Below are 18,723 nucleotides of genomic sequence, written 5' to 3'. Positions count from 1 at the left end.
CTTACCACTGAGTATGATATTAGATGTAGAGATGTTGAGGGTTTTTATCGTGAATGGATCTTGTACTTGGTCAAATGTTTTTATTGCATATATGGTTTTTATCCTTTTCTCTTATTGATGTGATGTATCATGTTGATTTGTGAATATTGAGCCACGCTTGCATCCTGGGAATATATTCCACTTGATCATGGTGAATAATTTTTTTTTTAATGTTTTGTTGGATTTGGTTTCCTAATACTTTTTTGAGGAATTTTGCAACTATGCTCATCAGAGATACTGGCTTGTAGTTTTCTCTCCTTCTCTCTTTTTTTGTAATGTTTTTATCTGGTATTGGTATCAGGGTAATGCTGGCCTTATGGAATGAATTTGGAAGTTTCCTTGCTCTATTTTTTTTTTCTTTGAAGATTTTACCTATTAATTTGTCAGAGAAAGAGATTGAGAGAGAGAGAGAGAGAGAAAGCACAAGCAGGGAAAGCAGCAGACTGAGAGAGAAGCAGGCTCCCCACTGAACAAGGAGCCTGATATGGGACTCGATCCCAGGACCCTGGGATCATGACCTGAGCCGAAGGCAGACGTTTAACCCACCGAGCCACCCAGGCATCCCGATTTTTTTTAATAGTTTGAGTAGAATAGGTATTAAGTCTTCTTTATTTCTTAAATTTATTTTTATTCAAATTCAACTAACAGACATATAATACATCATTAGTTTTTGATGTAATGTTTAGTGATTCATTAGTTGCATATAATACCTAGTCTTCTTTAAATGTTTGGTAGAATTTGGTAGAATGAGCCTGGGTGGCTCAGTCAGTTAAGTGTCTGACTCTTCACTTGATCTTAGCCAAAAGGTTGTGAAGCGGTAAGTGTCTGACTCTTGATTTTGGCTCAGTTCATGATTTCAGGGCTGTGAGATTAAGCCTCACATCAGGCTCCTTCCTGAGTGTGGAGCCTACTTAAGATTCTCTTCCTTTCCATCTGCTCCTCCCCAATACCACACTCTCTAAAAAAAAAAAAAAAAAAAAAAAAAAAAAATTGGTAGAATTCATGTGAAGCCATCTGGTCCTGGACTTTTCTTTGTTGAGGGTTTTTTGGTTACTGATTCAATTTTATTGTTGGCAATCAGTCTGTTCAAATTTTTACTTCTTCTTGATTCCGTTTTGGGAGGTTATATATTTCTAGGAATTTATCTATTTCTTCTAGGTTGTTTGATTTGTTAGAGTATTATAAAAAAAATTATACACCTTTACAGTCCTTTGAATTTCTGTGGGGTCCACGTCCTTTTTTTTTTTTTTTTTTTTAATTGTGTTTGGCTAAAGGTTTATCAATTTTGTTGATCTTTTCAAAGAACCAGTTCCTGGTTTCATTGTACCATTCTAGTTCATTTCTGCCCTAATCTTATTATTTCCCTTTATTGGTTTGGAGTTTTGTTTGTTCTTTTTCTGGTTTCTTTAGATTTAAGGTTAGTTTGTTTATTTGAGATTTCTCTTGCTTCTTGAGTAGGCCTGTATTGCTATAAAGTTCTTTCTTAGAACTGCTTTTGCTACATCCCAAAGATTTTAGACCATTGTTTTCATTTTCATTCATCTTTATGTATATTTTTTAAAGATTTTATTTATTTATTTGACAGAGATCACAAGTAGACAGGGAGGCAGGCAGAGAGAGAGAGAGAGAGAGAGAGAGAGAAGCAGGCTCCCCGCCGAGCAGAGCGCTCGATGCGGGACTCGATCCCAGGACCCTGAGATCATGACCTGAGCCGAAGGCAGTGGCTTAACCCACTGAGCCACCCAGGCGCTCCATCTTTATGTATTTTTTATTTGCTCTTTTATTTCTTGGTTGACTAGTCATTGCTTAGTTGCATGTTATTTAACCTCCACGTATTTGTGTTTTTTTCAGATTTTTTTTTCTTGTGGTTGATTTCTAGTTTTACAGTATTGTGGTCAGAAAGGATGCATGGTATGACTTCAGTCTTTTTGAATTTGTTGACACTTGTTTTGTGGCCAAACATATAGTCTCTCTGGAGAACATTCCATATGCACTCAAAAAGAATGTGTAATCTGTTGTAGGATGGAATGTTCTGAGTATATCTCTTCAGTCCATCTGGTCTAGTGTGTCATTCAAAGCCACAATTTCTTTGTTGATTTTCTGTTTGGATGATCTATCTGTTGATGTCAGTGGGGTGTTAAAGTCCCTTACTATTATTGCATTACTATTGTTTACTTCCTTTATGTTTGTTTTAACTGCGTTATGTTATGTTGGGTGCATAAATATTTATAATTGCTATATCTTCTTGTTGGAGTATTCCCTTTATATAGTGTCCTTCTTTGTCTCCTCTTACAGTCTTTGTTTTAAAGTCTGTTTTTTCTGGGGCACCTGGTGGCTCAGCTGGTTAAGCGTCCCACTCTTGGTTTTGGCTCAGGGTTGTGAAGTGACCTCAGGGTCATGAAATTGAGCCATATATCAGCCTCCCCCACTCAGCAAGGAGACTTCTACCCTCTCCCTTTGCCCTTCTCCCTGCTTGTACACTCTCTCAAACAAATCTTAAAAAATAATAGTCTATTTTGTCTGATACAAGTATTGCTACCTTGGCTTTCTTTTCACTGCCATTTGGATGAGAAATGCTTTTCCATCCCTTCACTTAATTTGCATGTGTCTTTAGATCTGAAATGAGCCTTTTATAGCCAGCGTAATATATAGATGGATCTTGCTTTTTGTTTTTATTTATTTTTTAATTTTTTTTAAGTAGGCTCCATGCCCAGTGTGGAGCCCACTGTGGGGCCTGAACTCACGACCCTGAAATCAAGACCTGAGCTGAGATCAAGAGTAGGACACTTAACTGACTGAACCACCCAGGCACCACTGGGTCTTGCTTTTCTGTCCATTCCATCACCCTATGTCTTTTGATTGGAGCATAGTCCATTTACTTTCAAAGTGATTACTGTTGGATATGTGCTTATTGCCATTCTGTTCCTGTTTTATGACTGTTTTTGTATTTCATCTCTGTCCTTCTCTTGTGCTCTGCTCTCCTGGTTTGCTGGCTTTCTTTAGTGATATACTTGAATTCATGTCTCTTCATTTTTTGCATATCTGTTACCAGTTTTTGATTTGCAGCTACCATTAGGATTGCATATAGCATCTGCAGGTAGCACTCTATATTAAGCTGATGTTCACTTAAGTTTGAACCCATTCTAAAAGCACTAAATTTTTGCTCCTCTCCCCTCCATGATTAGGTGTATGGTATCCTATTTAACATCCTTTTATTTTTTTAATCCCTTTAACTAATTTGTATAGATATGCTTAATTTTACTGCTTTTGTGCTTCCTTCTTTTTTTAAAATCCTACTTATGGTTTTTCCTTTTCATTGGAAGAGTCCCCTTTAACATTTCATGCAGGGCTGATTTAGTGGTGATGAATTCCATTAGCTTTTGTTTGTCTGAAAAAATCTCTCTCTATCCTAAATGATAGCCTTGCTGCACAGAGTTCTCTTGAATGCAGGGTTTTCTTCTTTCGACTCTTTGAATATATGCCTTCTGACCTTCAGAATTGCTGCTTAAAAATTAACTGATAGCTTTATAGGGATTCCTTTGGATGTAACTGTTTTCTTTTCTCTTGCTGCTTTTAAGATTCTCTTCATTATTACTTTTTGCCCTTTTAATTACTATGTGTCTTGATGTGGACTTCCTTAGGTTGATTTTGTTGGGGCCTTCCCATGCCTCCTGGACGTATATTTCTGTATCCTTCCCCAAATTCAGGAAATTTCCAGCTATTACTTCTTCAACCACATTTTCTTCCACCTTTGATCTCTCTTCTCCTTCTGGGATTCCTATAACCTGGATGTTTCTACACTTGACAGTGTTCTTGTGTTCCTTAATCCATTTTCATTTATTATTATTTTTTCTCTCTCCTGCTCAGCTTCATTGCTCTCCTGAACTGTGTTCTCCAGGTCGCTGATTTGTTCTTCTGCTTGTTCTAGGCTACTATTTTATTCCTTCTAGTGTACCAAAAGATATGTATATAGTATATATGTTAATATATAAATTATATATTTATAAAATCTATATATTTTATTTTAGTTTTTGCGTTCTTCATCTATGTAATTGGTTCTTTTCAGTGTTTTCTCTCTTCGTTGAAGGTCTTGCGGAGGTTATCCACTCAAGTTCAATGATTCTTTATGAGCATTATTTTAAATTCTGTTAGGTATATTACTTATCTCTGTTTTGTTTAGCTTCTTGCTGTGATTTTGTTCTGTTCTTTCATTTGGGATGTATTTGGTCTCCTCATTTTGTCTTACTCTCTGTCTCTTGCCTTCAGTCCAGTTGTCTGCAGTGGTTCTCTTTGCTTGTTGTGGCAGCGTTTGGTCCCTTTGGTATTAGTGGGCCAGTCTGGGGCCACCTTGGGTTTGAGTTGAGTCAGACCAGACATTTGCCAAAGCTGTAGTAGCACTAAACTGCAGGGCACTAAGAAACTTTCATTGGTGGGCAGGGTCTGTAGTCAGACCAGATGTCTGGCCCTAGCCTACTGCTGGGACTATAGTCCAAATGGTGTGTATGTGGTGATTGTCCCCTCTCCCTGGAGCAGGAGTCACTTTGGAGTGGTGCTCACCCATCTGGGCTGCTTGCACTCTGCCTGGCTTGTGGCACCACTTAGGATGGACTCCTGCCGAGGTCAGGTTGGAAGGGGCAGGTTGCACTGTGCCAGCAAGGTCCATGCTGATTTTCAGTATAAGGTGACCTGCGGCGACAAGGATGGGTAGGAAAACTCCTGCTCAGACCAGGATGGAAAGGTCATGTCTGCAGGAGACCCCACAGATGGGATGTGCTGTTTGTAAGCTAGGTGGAGAGTGTTGATGTTGCCCTGATTCCCACAGGTGTCCTTGTATTTTAGGGAGGGGAGAATGGTACCTGCCCATTTGTTCCTTTTTTTTTTTTAAAAAATATTTTATTTGAGAGAGGGAGAGAAAGAGTGTATGAACAGGGGGAGGGGTAGAGGGAGAGGGAGAATCAGCGTCCTCACTGAGCCTGGAGCTGATGAGAAGGTCAATCCCAGGACCCTGAAATCATGACCTGAGCTGAAGTCAGCCACTTGACCAACTGAGCCACCCAGGCCCCCCTTCTCTTTTGTTCTTAAAGAAGTTTCCCAAAGTTTCCAGTCCCTCCAGGACACACTCTGAGATTAGTGAACAAATCTCCCTCCCTGATACCCCAGGTGTTTTTCAAACTGCTGCTTCTATGCTGTATCTCAGCGGGGTTCTTTGTTGTCCTGTCTCTTTAAGGGCAGAGACTCAGTTTCCTCTTGCCCTCCTGGCTCTCCCAGAACAAAGCTGCTCTGGGATTTTTAAAGTTCCAGGTGTTAAGATCTGATTGTTAGGCCCCTCTGGTTTTCAAAACCAAATGCTATGGGGATTCATCTTCCCCTGTGAGTCCCCTGTGCCTGAGTGTGGGGTCTGCCCATCTGTCTGCACTCGCGCTCCCTCCCTCCCACAGACAGTCCTGTGGGTCTGTTTGCCTCCCAACCACATCTCTGCCCTTTTTATCCTCTCAGTGCGGCCACTTCTCTACATTTAGCTGGGTGTATCTGTTCAACCACTCTTCAGATCATTTTTTGGGTTATTTACATTGATGTACTATCTAGGTGTATCCATGGGTTGAGGTGATCCCAGGACCCTCCTACTCCACCATCTCCTCTGGAAGTCTTTACCACCCCCTTTTTGAAAAACTTTTTTGAGTTCTAGAAAATAAGAGTCTCTGATATTCCTGCTACTTTTCTGGAAGCCTATTCTTTGTATCTTTTTAATACATTTTGTCTACTGGGTTGATGTCTCTCAAGATCCTATTTGGTCCTCTTACTTACTTTTGCTAAACTCTCTTAACAATCTTATCTCATTGCACAGTGTCTAAATAAGCTGCTCTCCATTCTGACCATTCTCCTGATTCTAGTCCTAGATACCTGTTGGCCTTTCCATGTGTCCTTAGCCAGCTGAGTCACAGTACCTCACAATTTGTACAACAAAAAAATGAGGCTGTTGTCATTTTCATTTTTGTAGCACAACTGCTTTTCCTTCTTTCTTCTTCCTTCTTTCTGTCTCATAAAGTGGTGATAGCAGTGAGTTGTGATAACATATGTAAAGCGCCAGCATAGTGTCTGGCACACACAGGAGACAAGCAATAAATATTAATTGCCCACTTTTTCTTAATCACATCAGTGTTCCATCTGCCTTGGTTTGAAACCTTGAAGATACCTTTGACCTCTTTTATTTTGTACCATGTCCAATATGTTAAATTCTTTTATTCCATAATATGTCTTGCCTCGGACTTCTATTCATTCGCCCCACCATTTCCCAATTTAAAGCACTCAGTCAGTTAGGAACTGCATTTGTCCGCACATAATAACAGAAACAAATTTCGTTAGCTTAACCCAGTGGAGATTTTTGTTCTTCCTGGAATAGGAGGGAAGTGGTCTAGAGCTGGTGTGGTGGCTTTGCAATGCCAGCAGAGAATTGATATTTTTTCTCCCTCTTCTCAGACATCTTAGCAAGTAGTTTTTGCCCTCCTGCTTTTCATTCTGTGGCCACAAAGTGAATGTTCCATCTCCAGCATTGCATCTATAGAATCCAGGCAGGAAGAAGGGGAAGGACAAAGGGTGAAAGACTGAACAGCCAATCTCGCCATGTCTTTCCTGTTTTTAAAGGGCTTATCCAGGAGCCCCACCCAGCAACTTCTGCTGACATCTCATTTTCTGGGCTGTGTCATGCAGCCACTCCTAGTGGCTGCTCCAAACAAAATAAGGACCCTGTTAGGAAAAGGAGAGGATGAAGATTGCACAGGGAACCACCAGTGTCTGCCATACTTCCATCACGGCTTACCTTGGCGTCCACAATACCTCCTGACGTATCTTCCCATGCCCACTCTTTCCCTTAATCCACTTCATGTACAGACTCCAAGTTCATCATACGACTATTTCCCCCTCCATTTTATTGAGGTCTAAATGTATACAGTTAATATGTACAACATGGTGGTTTGTGGCAGTTATTCACAATGTATATCAATCAAGGTAATTAACACATCCATCACCTCACATGGCTACCATTTGTATGTGTGTGTGTGTGTGTGTGTGTGTGTGTGTGTAGTGGGAATGCTTAAGATCTCTTTGCAAATATCAGGTATACAGTACAATATTACTAACTGTAGCCACAGTGCTGTACATTAGACCTCCAGATCTTATTCACCTTGTTACTGATTGTTTGTACTCTTGACCAACATCACTCCCTTCCCTCAACCTTTGGACTTCAACATTTTTTAGATTCCATACATAAAATGAGATTATACAGTATTTGTCTTTCTCTGGGTTATTTCACAAAGCACAATATCCTTCAGTTTCATCCATGTTATCACAAATGGCAGGATTTCCTTCTTTTTTTTTTTTTTTTTTTTTTTTTTGCTGAGTAACATTCCATTGTGCCATGTTTTTTATATATGTATCACATTTTTAATCTATTTTTTTTTCCATCTATGGACATTTAGGTTGTTTTCATTTCTTGGCCATTGTGAGTAATGCTGCAGTGAATATGGGAGTGTAGTGCACATGTCTCTTTGAAGTTGATTTCATTTCCCTCAGAAATATATCCAGAAGTGGGATTGTTAGATATTATTATAGTTCTATTTTTAATTTTTTGAGGATATTCCATGACTGTTTTCCATAATGGCTATACTATTTTATATTCCTACCTACAGTGGGAGGGTACAAGAGTTCCCTTTCCTCCACAGCCTCCCTAGGTTATTGGCTCTTGTCTTTTTGATGATGACCATTCTAACAGGTATGATATCTCATTTTGGTTTTGATTTGCATTTCCCTCAAGATTAGTGATCTTGAGCATCTTTTCATGTTCTCATTGACATTTGCATATCCTTTTCGGAAAATGTCTACCCAGGTCATTTGCCCATGTTTTAATTGGATTGTTTTGTTTTGTTTTTTTTTTTGTTATTGAATTATATGAATTCCTTCTATGTTTTATGTATTAACCCCTTATCAGATATATGGTTTGTGCTATAGTTTGAATGTTTGTGTCCTCCCCCCCAAATTTATATGTTGATATCCTGATCCATATTAAGAGGCCATGTGATGTTAAGAGGAAGGACCTTTGGAAAGTGATTAGGTCATGAGAACCCTATGAATGGGGTTAGTGTTTTTATTAAAAAAAAAAAAAATGGGGCACTGGGTGGCTCAGTGGGTTAAGGCCTCTGCGTTTGGCTCAGATCATGATCCCGGAGCCCTGGGTTCGAGCCCTGGGTTCTGCTCAGCAGGGAGCCTGCTTCCTCCTCTCTCTCTGCCTGCCTCTCTGCCTACTTGTGATCTGTCTGTCGAATAAATAAATAAAATCTTTAAAAAAAAACCCAAAAAACAAAAAACACAAAAACCCAGAGAACTTGCTAGCCCCTTTCCATCATGTAAGGACACAGAGAGGAGACACTGGCTATGAACAAACAAGAGCCTTCACCAGCCACCACGTGGAATCTGGGGTGCCCTGATCCTGGACTTTTACCCTCCATAACTGAGAAAAATAAATTTCTGTTGTTTATAAGCTACCCAGTCTCTGGTATTTTGTTAGACTAGCCTGAACGGACTAAGACAGTTTGTAAATATTTTCTCCCATTTCATAGGTTGCCTTTTCATTTTGTTGATTTTTTTCTTTTGCTGTGCAGAAACTTTTTTGGTTTGATGTATTTCCACTTGTTTGTCTTGCTTTTGTTGACTGTGTCTTTTGGTGTCCAAAAAATCATTGCCAAGACTAATGTCAAGGAGCTTTTTTCTTTTGTTTACTTCTCCGGAGTCCAAATCCCAGGTTTTGTGTTTAAGTCTTCAGTCACTTTGAGTTAATTTTTGTGAGTTCTATAAAATAGGGATCCCATTTCATTCTTTCGTGGGGATACCCAGTTTTCCCAGCCACTTACTGAAGAGACTGTCCTGCCCCATTGTGTTCTTGGCACCCTTGTCAAAGACAGTTGAGCATACATGCATGAGCTTATTTCTGGGCTGTATTCTGTTCTATCAGTTTATGTGTCTCTTTTTATGCCAGTCCCAGGTAGTTTCGACTACGGTAGCTTTTTTTTTTTTTTTAAGATTTTATTTATTTATTTATTTGTCAGAGAGAGAGAGCACAGGCAGGCAGAGTGGCAGGCAGATGCAGAGGGAGAAGCAGGCTCCCCCCGGAGCAAGGAGCCTGATGAGGTACTTGATCCCAGACACTGGGATCATGACCTGAGCTGAAGGCAGCCACCCAACTGACTGAGCCACCCAACCGACTGAGCTACCCAACCTACTGAGCCACCCAGGCATCCCTGATTACAGTAACTTGGTAATGATAGTTTGAAATCAGGAAGTGTGATGCTTCCAGCTTTGTTGTTCTTTCTCGAGACTGCTTTGGTTATTTGGGATTTTTTTGGTTCCATGCAAATTTTAGGATTGTTTTTTCTATTTCTGTGAAAACATGCCATTGAAACTTTGATAGGGATTGCATTGAATTTGTAGATCACTTTGGAGAGTGTGGACATTTAAACAGTTATTAATTCTTCCAGTGAAAGAACACAAGGTATCTTTTCATTTGTTTGTGCCTTTAATTTCTTTCAGTGTCTTAGTTTTCAGTATATCTGTCTTTCATGTTCTTAAATTTATCCCTAAGTATTTTATTGTTTTTGATGCTATTATAAGTGGAATTTTTATTTTTTTCTGTTAGATAGCTCATTGTTAATGTATAGAAACACAACTGATCTTTGTATCCTGCAACTTAACTGAATTTGTTGATTAGTTCTAACATTTTTTTGGTGGAGTTCTTAAGGTTTTCTGTACATAGTACACATAATCTGTGAACAGAGACCATTTTACTTCTTCTTTTTGTATTTGGATGCCTTTTGTTCCTTTTTCTTGCCTAATTGCTCTGGCTAGGTCTAGTTGAATGCAAACAGCAAGCATGGGCATTCTTTTCTTATTCACTGTTGGGTATGATGTTAGCAGTGGGTTTGTCATATGTGGCCTTTGTAATGTTGAGGTACATTTCTTCTATACCTAATTTGGTGAGTTTTTGTCCTGAAAGAATCTTGAATTTTGTCAGATGCTTTTTCTTTATTGAGATGATATGATTTTTATCTTTCATTCTGTTAATGTGGTATATCACATTTATTGATTTTTGTGTATGTTGGACCATTACTGCATACAAAGGATAAATATAATTTGATCATGGTATATGATCCTTTTAATGTGCTGTTGAATTTGGTTTGCCAGTGTTTTGTTGAAGATTTTTGCATCTGTATTCACGAAAGATATTGGTGTATACTTTTCTTGTAGTGTCCTTGTCTGGCTTTGGTATCAGGGTAAACCTGGCCTCTTAAGATGAGCTTGTGAGTGTTCCTTTCTCTTCAGTTTTTTTGGAAGAGTTTGAGAAGGATTGTTACGAATTTTTCTTTAAATGCTAGGTAGCATTCATCAGTGAAACGATCTGGTCCTGAGCTTTTCTTTGTTGGGAGATTTTTTTTATTACCAACTCAACCTCCTTAGTAGTTATTGGTCTGCTCAGATTTTCTAGCTCAATGATTCAGTCTTAGGTTTTGTTTCTAGGAATTTACTCATTTCTTCTAGGTAAACCAATTTGTTGATGTATAATTATTTATAATGATCTCTTATGATTCTTCGTATTTCTATGATATCAGTTGTAACATCTTTCATTTCTGATTTTGTCCTTTTTTTTCCTCAGTGCAGCTAAAAGCTCGTCAATTTTGTTTATCTTTTCACAAAATCAGCTTTTAGTCTCCTGGATTTTTTTCTATCATTTTTCTGCTCTGATTTTTACCATTTCCTTCCTTCTGCTAACTTTGTGCTTAGTTTTTTCTTTTTCTAGTTCCTTGAGGTATAAAGTTAGTGTGTTTGTTTTTTTTGTTGTTGTTGTTTTGCATGACCCGGAGGTGGGAGCAGAGGGAGAGGGGAAAAAGAGAATCTGAAGCATGCTTCACACCCAGCACAGAGCCCAAATGCAGGTCTTGATCTCACAACCCTGAGCTGAAATCAAGAGGTGGATGCTTAACTGAGCCACCCAGGCACCCCAAGATCCTTTTTTTCTTAATGTAGACATTTACTGTGATAAACTTCCCTCTTAGAACTGCTTTTGCTGCCTCCCATATTTTAGTATGTCATATTTACATTTTCATTTGTTTCAAGATTTTTTTTAATTTCCCTTTTGACCTTTTTTTAAATTTCTTCATCGTAGTACTACTATTAAGAGATTTCCATCACTTAAAAACAAAACTCTGAAGTTCTTAGTCTGGTATCTAAGAAGCTCCATAGTGGGTCTCCAAATGACCATCTAATTTGAGAGTTCCAGTTTACTTTTCCACAACCTCTGCACCCCAAACAGTATACTAAGCTCCAGCATTCTTTTTCATGCCTTTTTTCAGGCTGTTCCCAGTATTCAGTTCCTTTATTTCATTCTGCCAATCCCAAGCCCTCACATCTTTCAAGGCCTAGGTCAAATGCCACCTCCCAGTTCAGCCCTTCCTGATCCTCTCAGGCTTTGTACCTTCTCTACATGGTAATGGTCATTTTCTCCCTTCTGTGAGTAATTTTAAAGTCCATGTCTTAATTACCTTCTGGAGATCAGGGATCCTTCTTAGAGGCAGGTTCCTTCTAGAACTGAGCCATACATGTTCAATAAAGAGTTGTTAGATGAGAGAGTACTTCTACTAGGACTGTCAGAAGAACTTTGTTTAAAGCTGACATTTCCATGTGTCTATGTTAGGTACTAAGTGCTTTATATGTAATAGTCCCTGTAATTCTCACAATAATCCTCATGAGGTGACTTCCTTTCAAAGCTTCCATATGACAGATGAAACTGAAGTATAGACAATTAGCTAATCTACTCAAGTTCATGTAGCCTTTCAGCGTTAAAAGCTTTTGAACCAGCTTGACTCTAGAGCTCATACTCTTTACTATAATTTCTTCTCTCTCAACAGTAAAAAGCATCAAGAAATCAAGAACGGTGTTACTCAGCCTCCTGACTACCCAAAGCTTTGTGAGCAAGAAACTGCCTGTCCCGGGAGTGGGTCTACCTTCACTGGGACCAAGGGGAGACCTTGGATCATGGATCAAGAACTAAGGTCAGGCCAAGGGGTTGACGCTGAATCTTTGTGGTTGAAATGGCCACACGTTAAAGTTCTAGCACATCAAAGAGTTGCCTGCTAAACCCCCCTCCTCCCCCAATTATAAGAAAGAACAAGATTGAAGTCTCTTTGCTGTTGAAGAAAATATGTGAATTCCATTTAGTTCTTGCTAAGTAGAGGGTTTTGCCAGGTTGTTCCTAGGAAAATATTCTAAGAGTGGAATGGAAACCATATCTTTCTTACCTGTGGGAGTACAATCACCCTATAAAACTCATGTTTGCTTTTAAGGAAAGTAGAAGAAGGGCATTGGAAGGCTTGGCACAGAGTCTGCACCTCGAGGGTTATGAAGCCAGCCATCTCTCTCAGGCAGTCCCTGTTAAGGACAAGCACTGGGCCCCTGTGTTCCTTTGTTAACATGTGGGTCTTGCAGCTTTCCTGGAGAATGGGTCCTGGTTTGCACTACCTCTGTGTAGGGGCTGTAACTTTCACCAGCTCTGTCTTAAACAGTACCACCTGTTGCAAGCTCTGTTTGAATTTACTCCATTGTACTCAAAGGCAGCAGACGCCATGGGCATTTTTCCTATTGTATGAAGCAGTATGGCCATCTGGCCCCTTTAGGGAAGGGAGTTATCTTCTGTTTCCCAAAATGACTGCATGATCACATGTTAAATATATATGCTCCATGGCTCTAGCTCCTGATACACAAGACAGGTTTGACTGTTCTCTGCCACTAAAGTAGCTCCCTGGCAGTCACACATAATTCCATATGTATGATCAGAGGTGTGCCCAACAGATACACATATTCTGCTTCAATAGTGAATAATGCCAGACAGCATTTAGATACTAGAGGTTTTTATTAGAACTTATACTGTAATTTTTCTTACTATAAACATAACACATGCCCAGAATAAATAACTTTCAAGGAGTTAAAATTTAGAAAATAGAAGTATTTCTTAAAAGCCCATAACCCAGAGATGATGACCTCCAATATTGCTTTAATATGCATATAAAATGGAATAATCCTGTAATATTTAGCATTTTTGGTATATCATGAACATTTCTGATATGAAATGTTTTTTGGAGCCCTGATAATTTTTGAGTGTGTATTACATTCACATGAACACACACATGCACGCGCACACACACACACACACACACGCTTGATACCCTCCATTCCCCACAAGTAACTACCTGTTTAGTTGGTTTTAAAATCTCTTCCCAGAGTTTCTTTGCACAATATAAGGAGAACAATATAAAAACAATATAAACAATATAACAATATAAGTGTTTTTATTCCCCTCCCAACTTTTATACAAAATGTAGCATTCTGTTCCCACTTTTACACCTTGATTTTGTAACAGATCTGTCTACTCTTCCTATAACACTGTCTGTGGGACATTATTATTACATTGCCACATTGTTTTTGGATATTGTTTAACCAATTCCTCCTTTGGGGACGGGTTTTTTTTACACCTTTAGCTGTCTCAAGATCGCTTCATTAGATTGCATCTTTGTATACAACTCATGATTATTTCCTTAGGATAAATTACTTGAAATTCTTTGCTGGGCTTTTGCTTCATGTTTTCCAAATTGTTCCTGAAAGATTCTAGCACTTTATACCTTCCCCCAGCACGGGTTGCCAGTGGGTCAAAAGGGAATTAAATTAACAGAGGCCATTTGGAAGAGTGAACCTTTCAAATATTATATGTAGGAGGAAATAGGAACAGGAGAGCCAGAGGGGACTGGTATTGTGATGGTGTGGAGGGAGAGGGTTCAGTGAGGGGTGGCTGGGTGTACTTGAAAGGACATGTCAGAATCTGAGTGAGATGTCCATTCTAGTGTTGCCTCTGCCAGGACATCTGGGATAAGTCTCTAAGGTCTTCGAGTCTGTATTTTAATCATTGAATAAGAGAGGAGTGCTTTCTGAGTTTATTGGGATAAAATGAGGCCCCAAAACAGGTTTATAAAGATGAAATGTGAATCTTTTCCAGCTTCTAAAATTCTGTTTCTTGTAACAGTACTTTTGTGTTCAGAGGAAAAAAATACTGGGCTTCTGCTTATCCTCGTTGTGTTTTGAAGGGACAGACCTCCCTCTTTCTAATCCTGTGGGTTACTCTCCTCTCTCCATTTCAGTAAATGCTAAGCCCAACCTTCTCAGTCCACCATTTTCCATAAAATCAGAGTGAACTGGAGACCGCATGCTAAAAGTAGGAGATTCCTGATTGTGTGAGTTCTGGAAAACTCCTGTACCTTTAGACCATGTCACATAGACAGAGCGCGATAGTGTTCAGGAGCAGCAGGTGACTCAGGCAAACACCAAATGTGGGGAGGTGCTGGCGGTAGGTCTGGCTGTTGGTGGTGCAGCGGTGTAACAGGTGGCAGCCGGGGAGGCTGAGCTTCTGCTCAGAAACCCCTGACCAGGCTCCCCAGTCACCAGGCAGCCCCTGCAGGCAGATGTCCAGTTACTGGTCAGCTCCATGTCAGACCACTTGTCATTAGAAGCTTCCCCAGCTTCACCAAAGGAGAACTTGGGTCACTGAGCTAAGACTGGTCAAGAGTAAACAAGAAGCCCAGGCATTTCCTTTCTTTCTCTGCAGCAAGCAAACTCCAGAGGATCCCGGTGTGCAAGAACTGGAGGCATTAATAGACACAATCCACAAGCAACTGAAAGATCATCCATGCAAAGGCAACATTCGCGAAGCATTTCAAATTTATGACCAGGAAGCTTCAGGATATGTTGACAAGGAGATGTTCTTTAAAATCTGTGACTCTCTCAACCTGCCAGTTGATGATTCCTTGATTAAGGAGGTTAGTAGGAGTTGCCCTGCTGGGTTGATTGTAGAGGCTGTGAACACCCGTCGGTTCTCTCCCAGAGGCCACTGCGTGTGTATTTTGTTTTTTTTGTTGTTGTTGGTTTTTTAATTTTTTTTATTTTTTTTATTTTTTTTATTTTTATTTTTTTTTTTTTTAAGATTTTATTTATTTATTTGACAGAGAGAGATCACAAGTAAGCAGAGAGGCAGGCAGAGAGAGAGGGGGGAAGCAAGCTCCCCGCTGAGCAGAGAGCCCGATATGGGACTCGATCCCAGGACCCTGAGATCATGACCCGAGCCGAAGGCAGAGGCTTAACCCACTGAGCCACCCAGGCGCCCCTGTTGGTTTTTTTAAATAAAAGATTTTATTTATTTCACAGAGATCACAAGTAGGCAGAGAGGCAGGCAGAGAGAGAGAGGGGGAAGGCTCCCTGCTGAGCAGAGAGCCTGATGCGGGGCTCGATCCCAGGACCCTGGGATCATGACCTGAGCTGAAGGTAGAGGCTTTAACCCACTGAGCCACCCAGGTGCCCCGTGTATTTTGTTTTAACGGGAAAATTTAAGATGTTTGAATCAGATCTCCTATTTGGCCGGATTATGGTGTTTTCCCTGGATTCTCACACTGGGGTTCTTTCTTCATGGCTGCTGTAGGGCCTCTTTTTAAGTGGATATGGGCTACATGGTATAGTGTGGTGGGTGAGCCATGTCTGGCTGAAGGAGGGGGGGCAGGCTGTGATTCCCACCCTCCAGCAGTGCTTTTGTTAGCTCAGCAGTACAGCTGGCATGGGAGAGGGCAGTGGTGTCTGTCAGTCGGGGGTAGCTCAGGGCTAGCTGCACATGGAGGAAGGACATGGACGTTCTCCTCCTAGAATGTTCATGAGTGAGTTGAAGAGGGGGGTTCTGTGCCTTTGTTTCATTAGAAATCCCTTTAGCCAAGCTTTCCCTGGAACTCAGAACAAAATTTCTCCCCTCATTGCATGACTGTGACTTATCATTGAGACTTCTCCCTGATAAAAACCCTGCTGTAGACCTTCTTAAAGATTTTTGAGCAAAAAGGGATGTTCAGAAGTGAAGACTCCTTTAGGGGAGGGAGGTCGTCATGTGGCCCTGGAGTGGCTAGGCTGGAGAAGAGGATTTTTCAGATACTGGAACACACGCAGGGAGGGGAAGAGGGCAGATAGAAGAGAACGTGTTCACTTGGGCAAATGCCCATTTTGCTTCCCAAATCTCCAGAATGACAGCATGCCCAGCTTTTAAGTCATTTGTACTATCTGTGAACTTGACTTAGGAGAGTGGAATTGTGGTCAGCGGGCACGGGGTTGGGGAAGGTATGGGTGGCAAGGATTTGCACATGGCAAGGTAACCACAGCAGACCAAGCTATTCCCCCCACAGTGGAACTTCTTAGACATGGTTTGTGCAGTGACGTAAGGCTTTTTGGCCTTTGAGCTAAGGTCAATGAGAAGTGAGGGAACTAGATTCTTCTACTAGCCTGTGGTAACAGCAGTTTGCTATTTTAAGAGTTTTACTCTGGGCAGACTGGGTGGACAAAGCTCGTATTTGAATACAAAAATAATTAAGAGTGCTCTGGAAATGACAATGTTCTTAATAAATGTGAGTCCTGAAATCTCTGACAGGCTATCGGCCCCGCCTGAGTTTCAGTTTCATTAAGTGGAAGATGAGGATTGTGTCTGCCCTACCTGCCAGGTTCACAGGAGCAATTTAGAATCCACGGATACAAACTCTGCGTTGGTTTACAAAGGCTGGGGATGCTGCTCTGCTCACCTGCTCTCCGCTCTCTCCTGCAGTTGCTCAGGCTGTGCTCACACGGAGAAGACAAGATCAACTACTACCACTTTGTCCGTGCTTTCTCAAACTGACCCGGCGGGACGGAGAACACAGCACGACGTTTTGAGGTTGGACCTACATTTTGAAACACCTTGTGTTTTTCATAGAGGCGTTCATAGGGCTCTTAAAATTATATTTTTTGGTTCTTAGATTGAAATCTAAGAATACTTAAGTCTAAATTAAATTGGATCTTTTAAGAGCTAAGATTGGTGCTTTATTTAGGGAGGAAGGGTATTGTGATGGTTAATTTTGTGTCAACTTGTCGGGGCCATGGGGTGCCCAGGTGTTTGGTTAGACATTTTTTGGGTGTGTCCCTTTCTGGGTGAGGGTAACATTTGAATTCGTAGGCGGAGAAAAGCAGATTGATCAGGGGTGGGCCACATCCCTTCAGTCTCTTTAAGGCCTGAATGGAAAAGGCTGACCACTCCCCATGCAAGAATGCCTCCTGACTTCCTTTGAACTGAACCATCCACTTGTCCCTGTCTTCAGACTCAAACTAAACACTGGCTCGTCCTGGGTCTGGTGCCTGCTGGCCTGGCCTTCAGACCAGAGCTACACCAGCCGCTCTCACAGGGCTCCAGCCTGCTGGCTGCAAATCTTGGAACTTGTCAGCCTCCGTAATCCTGAAAGCCCAGTCTTTGTAAGAAACTTCTTTCTCTACATACACGTTCCATTGGTTGTTTGTCTGGAGAACCCTGACTACCCCAGGTGTGGAATGACCACGAGCAGAAGGAAAGCTAGATTTCGCAGGGAGCAGCAGCATCTGGGGTGCCGGAACTAAGCACACAGTCTAATGCTGCTGTGAGCCGCTGTCCCCCACCACATGCCTGCTCTCCCCAGTATTGGGGAAATCCATGTTCTTCAAACTGTGGCTCTAGGCCCATTAGTAGAGCTACATTTTAAAAAATGGAATAGAAAAGAAAATATCAGAGTATGGTACAAATAGGTTATATACTGGTTCACGAAACTTTTTGTTTCAACTGAGTGTGTATTTATTGGGCCATAATGGAAAATGTATTCCTTGATGTGAATTATGGTTAAAATATATTGAAAAATGCTGCTTTTCGAGAGCCTGGCTTTGAGATGGGAGGAAAAGTAGGTACTGGTCCTCTGATGAGCTCTGCCTCAGCTTTTAGAACTGGGGCTGCTCCCCAGCTGAAGCTACCCCCACCTCTTTCCAGGTGCCAGCCCAGATTCTGCCCCCTTCCTCGGGCAGGGATGTAGAGGAGGGGGAGCTGTCCCTACAGGATCCAGGACACCTGCCCTCTCAGAACTGCTCCTTCTTCCTGCACTGATGAGCCAAGCCACATCCAACTAGCTTATTCAAAAGGCTATAAGACCATACACGTTGACTCCTACTTTCCTGCTCCAGGCCCTTATCTGCAGAAGAACCCGTTTTTAAAGTTGTTACCCCCAGTCACTTTAACTATTGAAAGCCTAATTTCTAAATATTCAGAAATCCATTTCAGTCTAAAGTAAAACTACTAAGCTCTATCCTGCCTGCCCAAGCCTAGAAGCCTGTGTGTGTGTGCGCGCGCGCGCGTGTGTGTGTGTGTGTGTGTGTATGTGTATGTGAGAGAGAGAGCGAGCGAGAGAGAGATTGAGATTGAGCCTTACGACACGTACAGTGGGTTTCCCCTTCTTTCTGGTTTCGCTGTCTTTGCCCCCATTCAGCCACACTGCTGTTTCTGGCCTGTGTAGTGTCCGGGAAGGGGAGGGAGTAGACACCAGAGGGAAAGGGCAAAGTTTTATTTCTGTGGCTTGTGAAGTCCCCATCTGGGTCAGGGCCTTCTGTGTGTCCTGTGCACTGAAAGACTGGCTCTCCCCTCCCCCCATGCCCAGGGCAGTTTTTGTGTGATCGTAGGACCCCCCCCCCCAAGAAAGGTCGCTGTGCACCCTCTGATGTCTCCATCTCCCCATCTCCAGC

The 18,723-nt window shown here is 41.3% G+C and overlaps 1 protein-coding gene across 1 annotated transcript in view; it reads left to right on the top strand.

Annotated features, from left to right (window-relative positions):
• The window catches only part of EFHC1 (EF-hand domain containing 1), a 59,551-nt gene extending 42,562 nt beyond the window's left edge, over positions 1-16,989 (top strand). Inside the window, exons 10-12 of the mRNA XM_032864536.1 lie at positions 11,991-12,134; positions 14,735-14,945; positions 16,757-16,989. Of these exons, the coding sequence (XP_032720427.1) occupies positions 11,991-12,134; positions 14,735-14,945; positions 16,757-16,828 (427 nt within the window). The 3' untranslated portion in view covers positions 16,829-16,989. The remainder of the gene's footprint in view (positions 1-11,990; positions 12,135-14,734; positions 14,946-16,756) is intronic.
• Positions 16,990-18,723: the final 1,734 nt, after the last annotated feature.

This window comes from Lontra canadensis, unplaced genomic scaffold, assembly GCF_010015895.1.
Source record: "Lontra canadensis isolate GAN:19392208 unplaced genomic scaffold, GSC_riverotter_1.0 scaffold27, whole genome shotgun sequence".
Lineage (NCBI taxonomy): Eukaryota > Metazoa > Chordata > Mammalia > Carnivora > Mustelidae > Lontra > Lontra canadensis.
The sequence above is the reverse complement of the archived record's forward strand: the minus strand, read 5'-3'. Positions and strand labels throughout refer to the sequence as shown.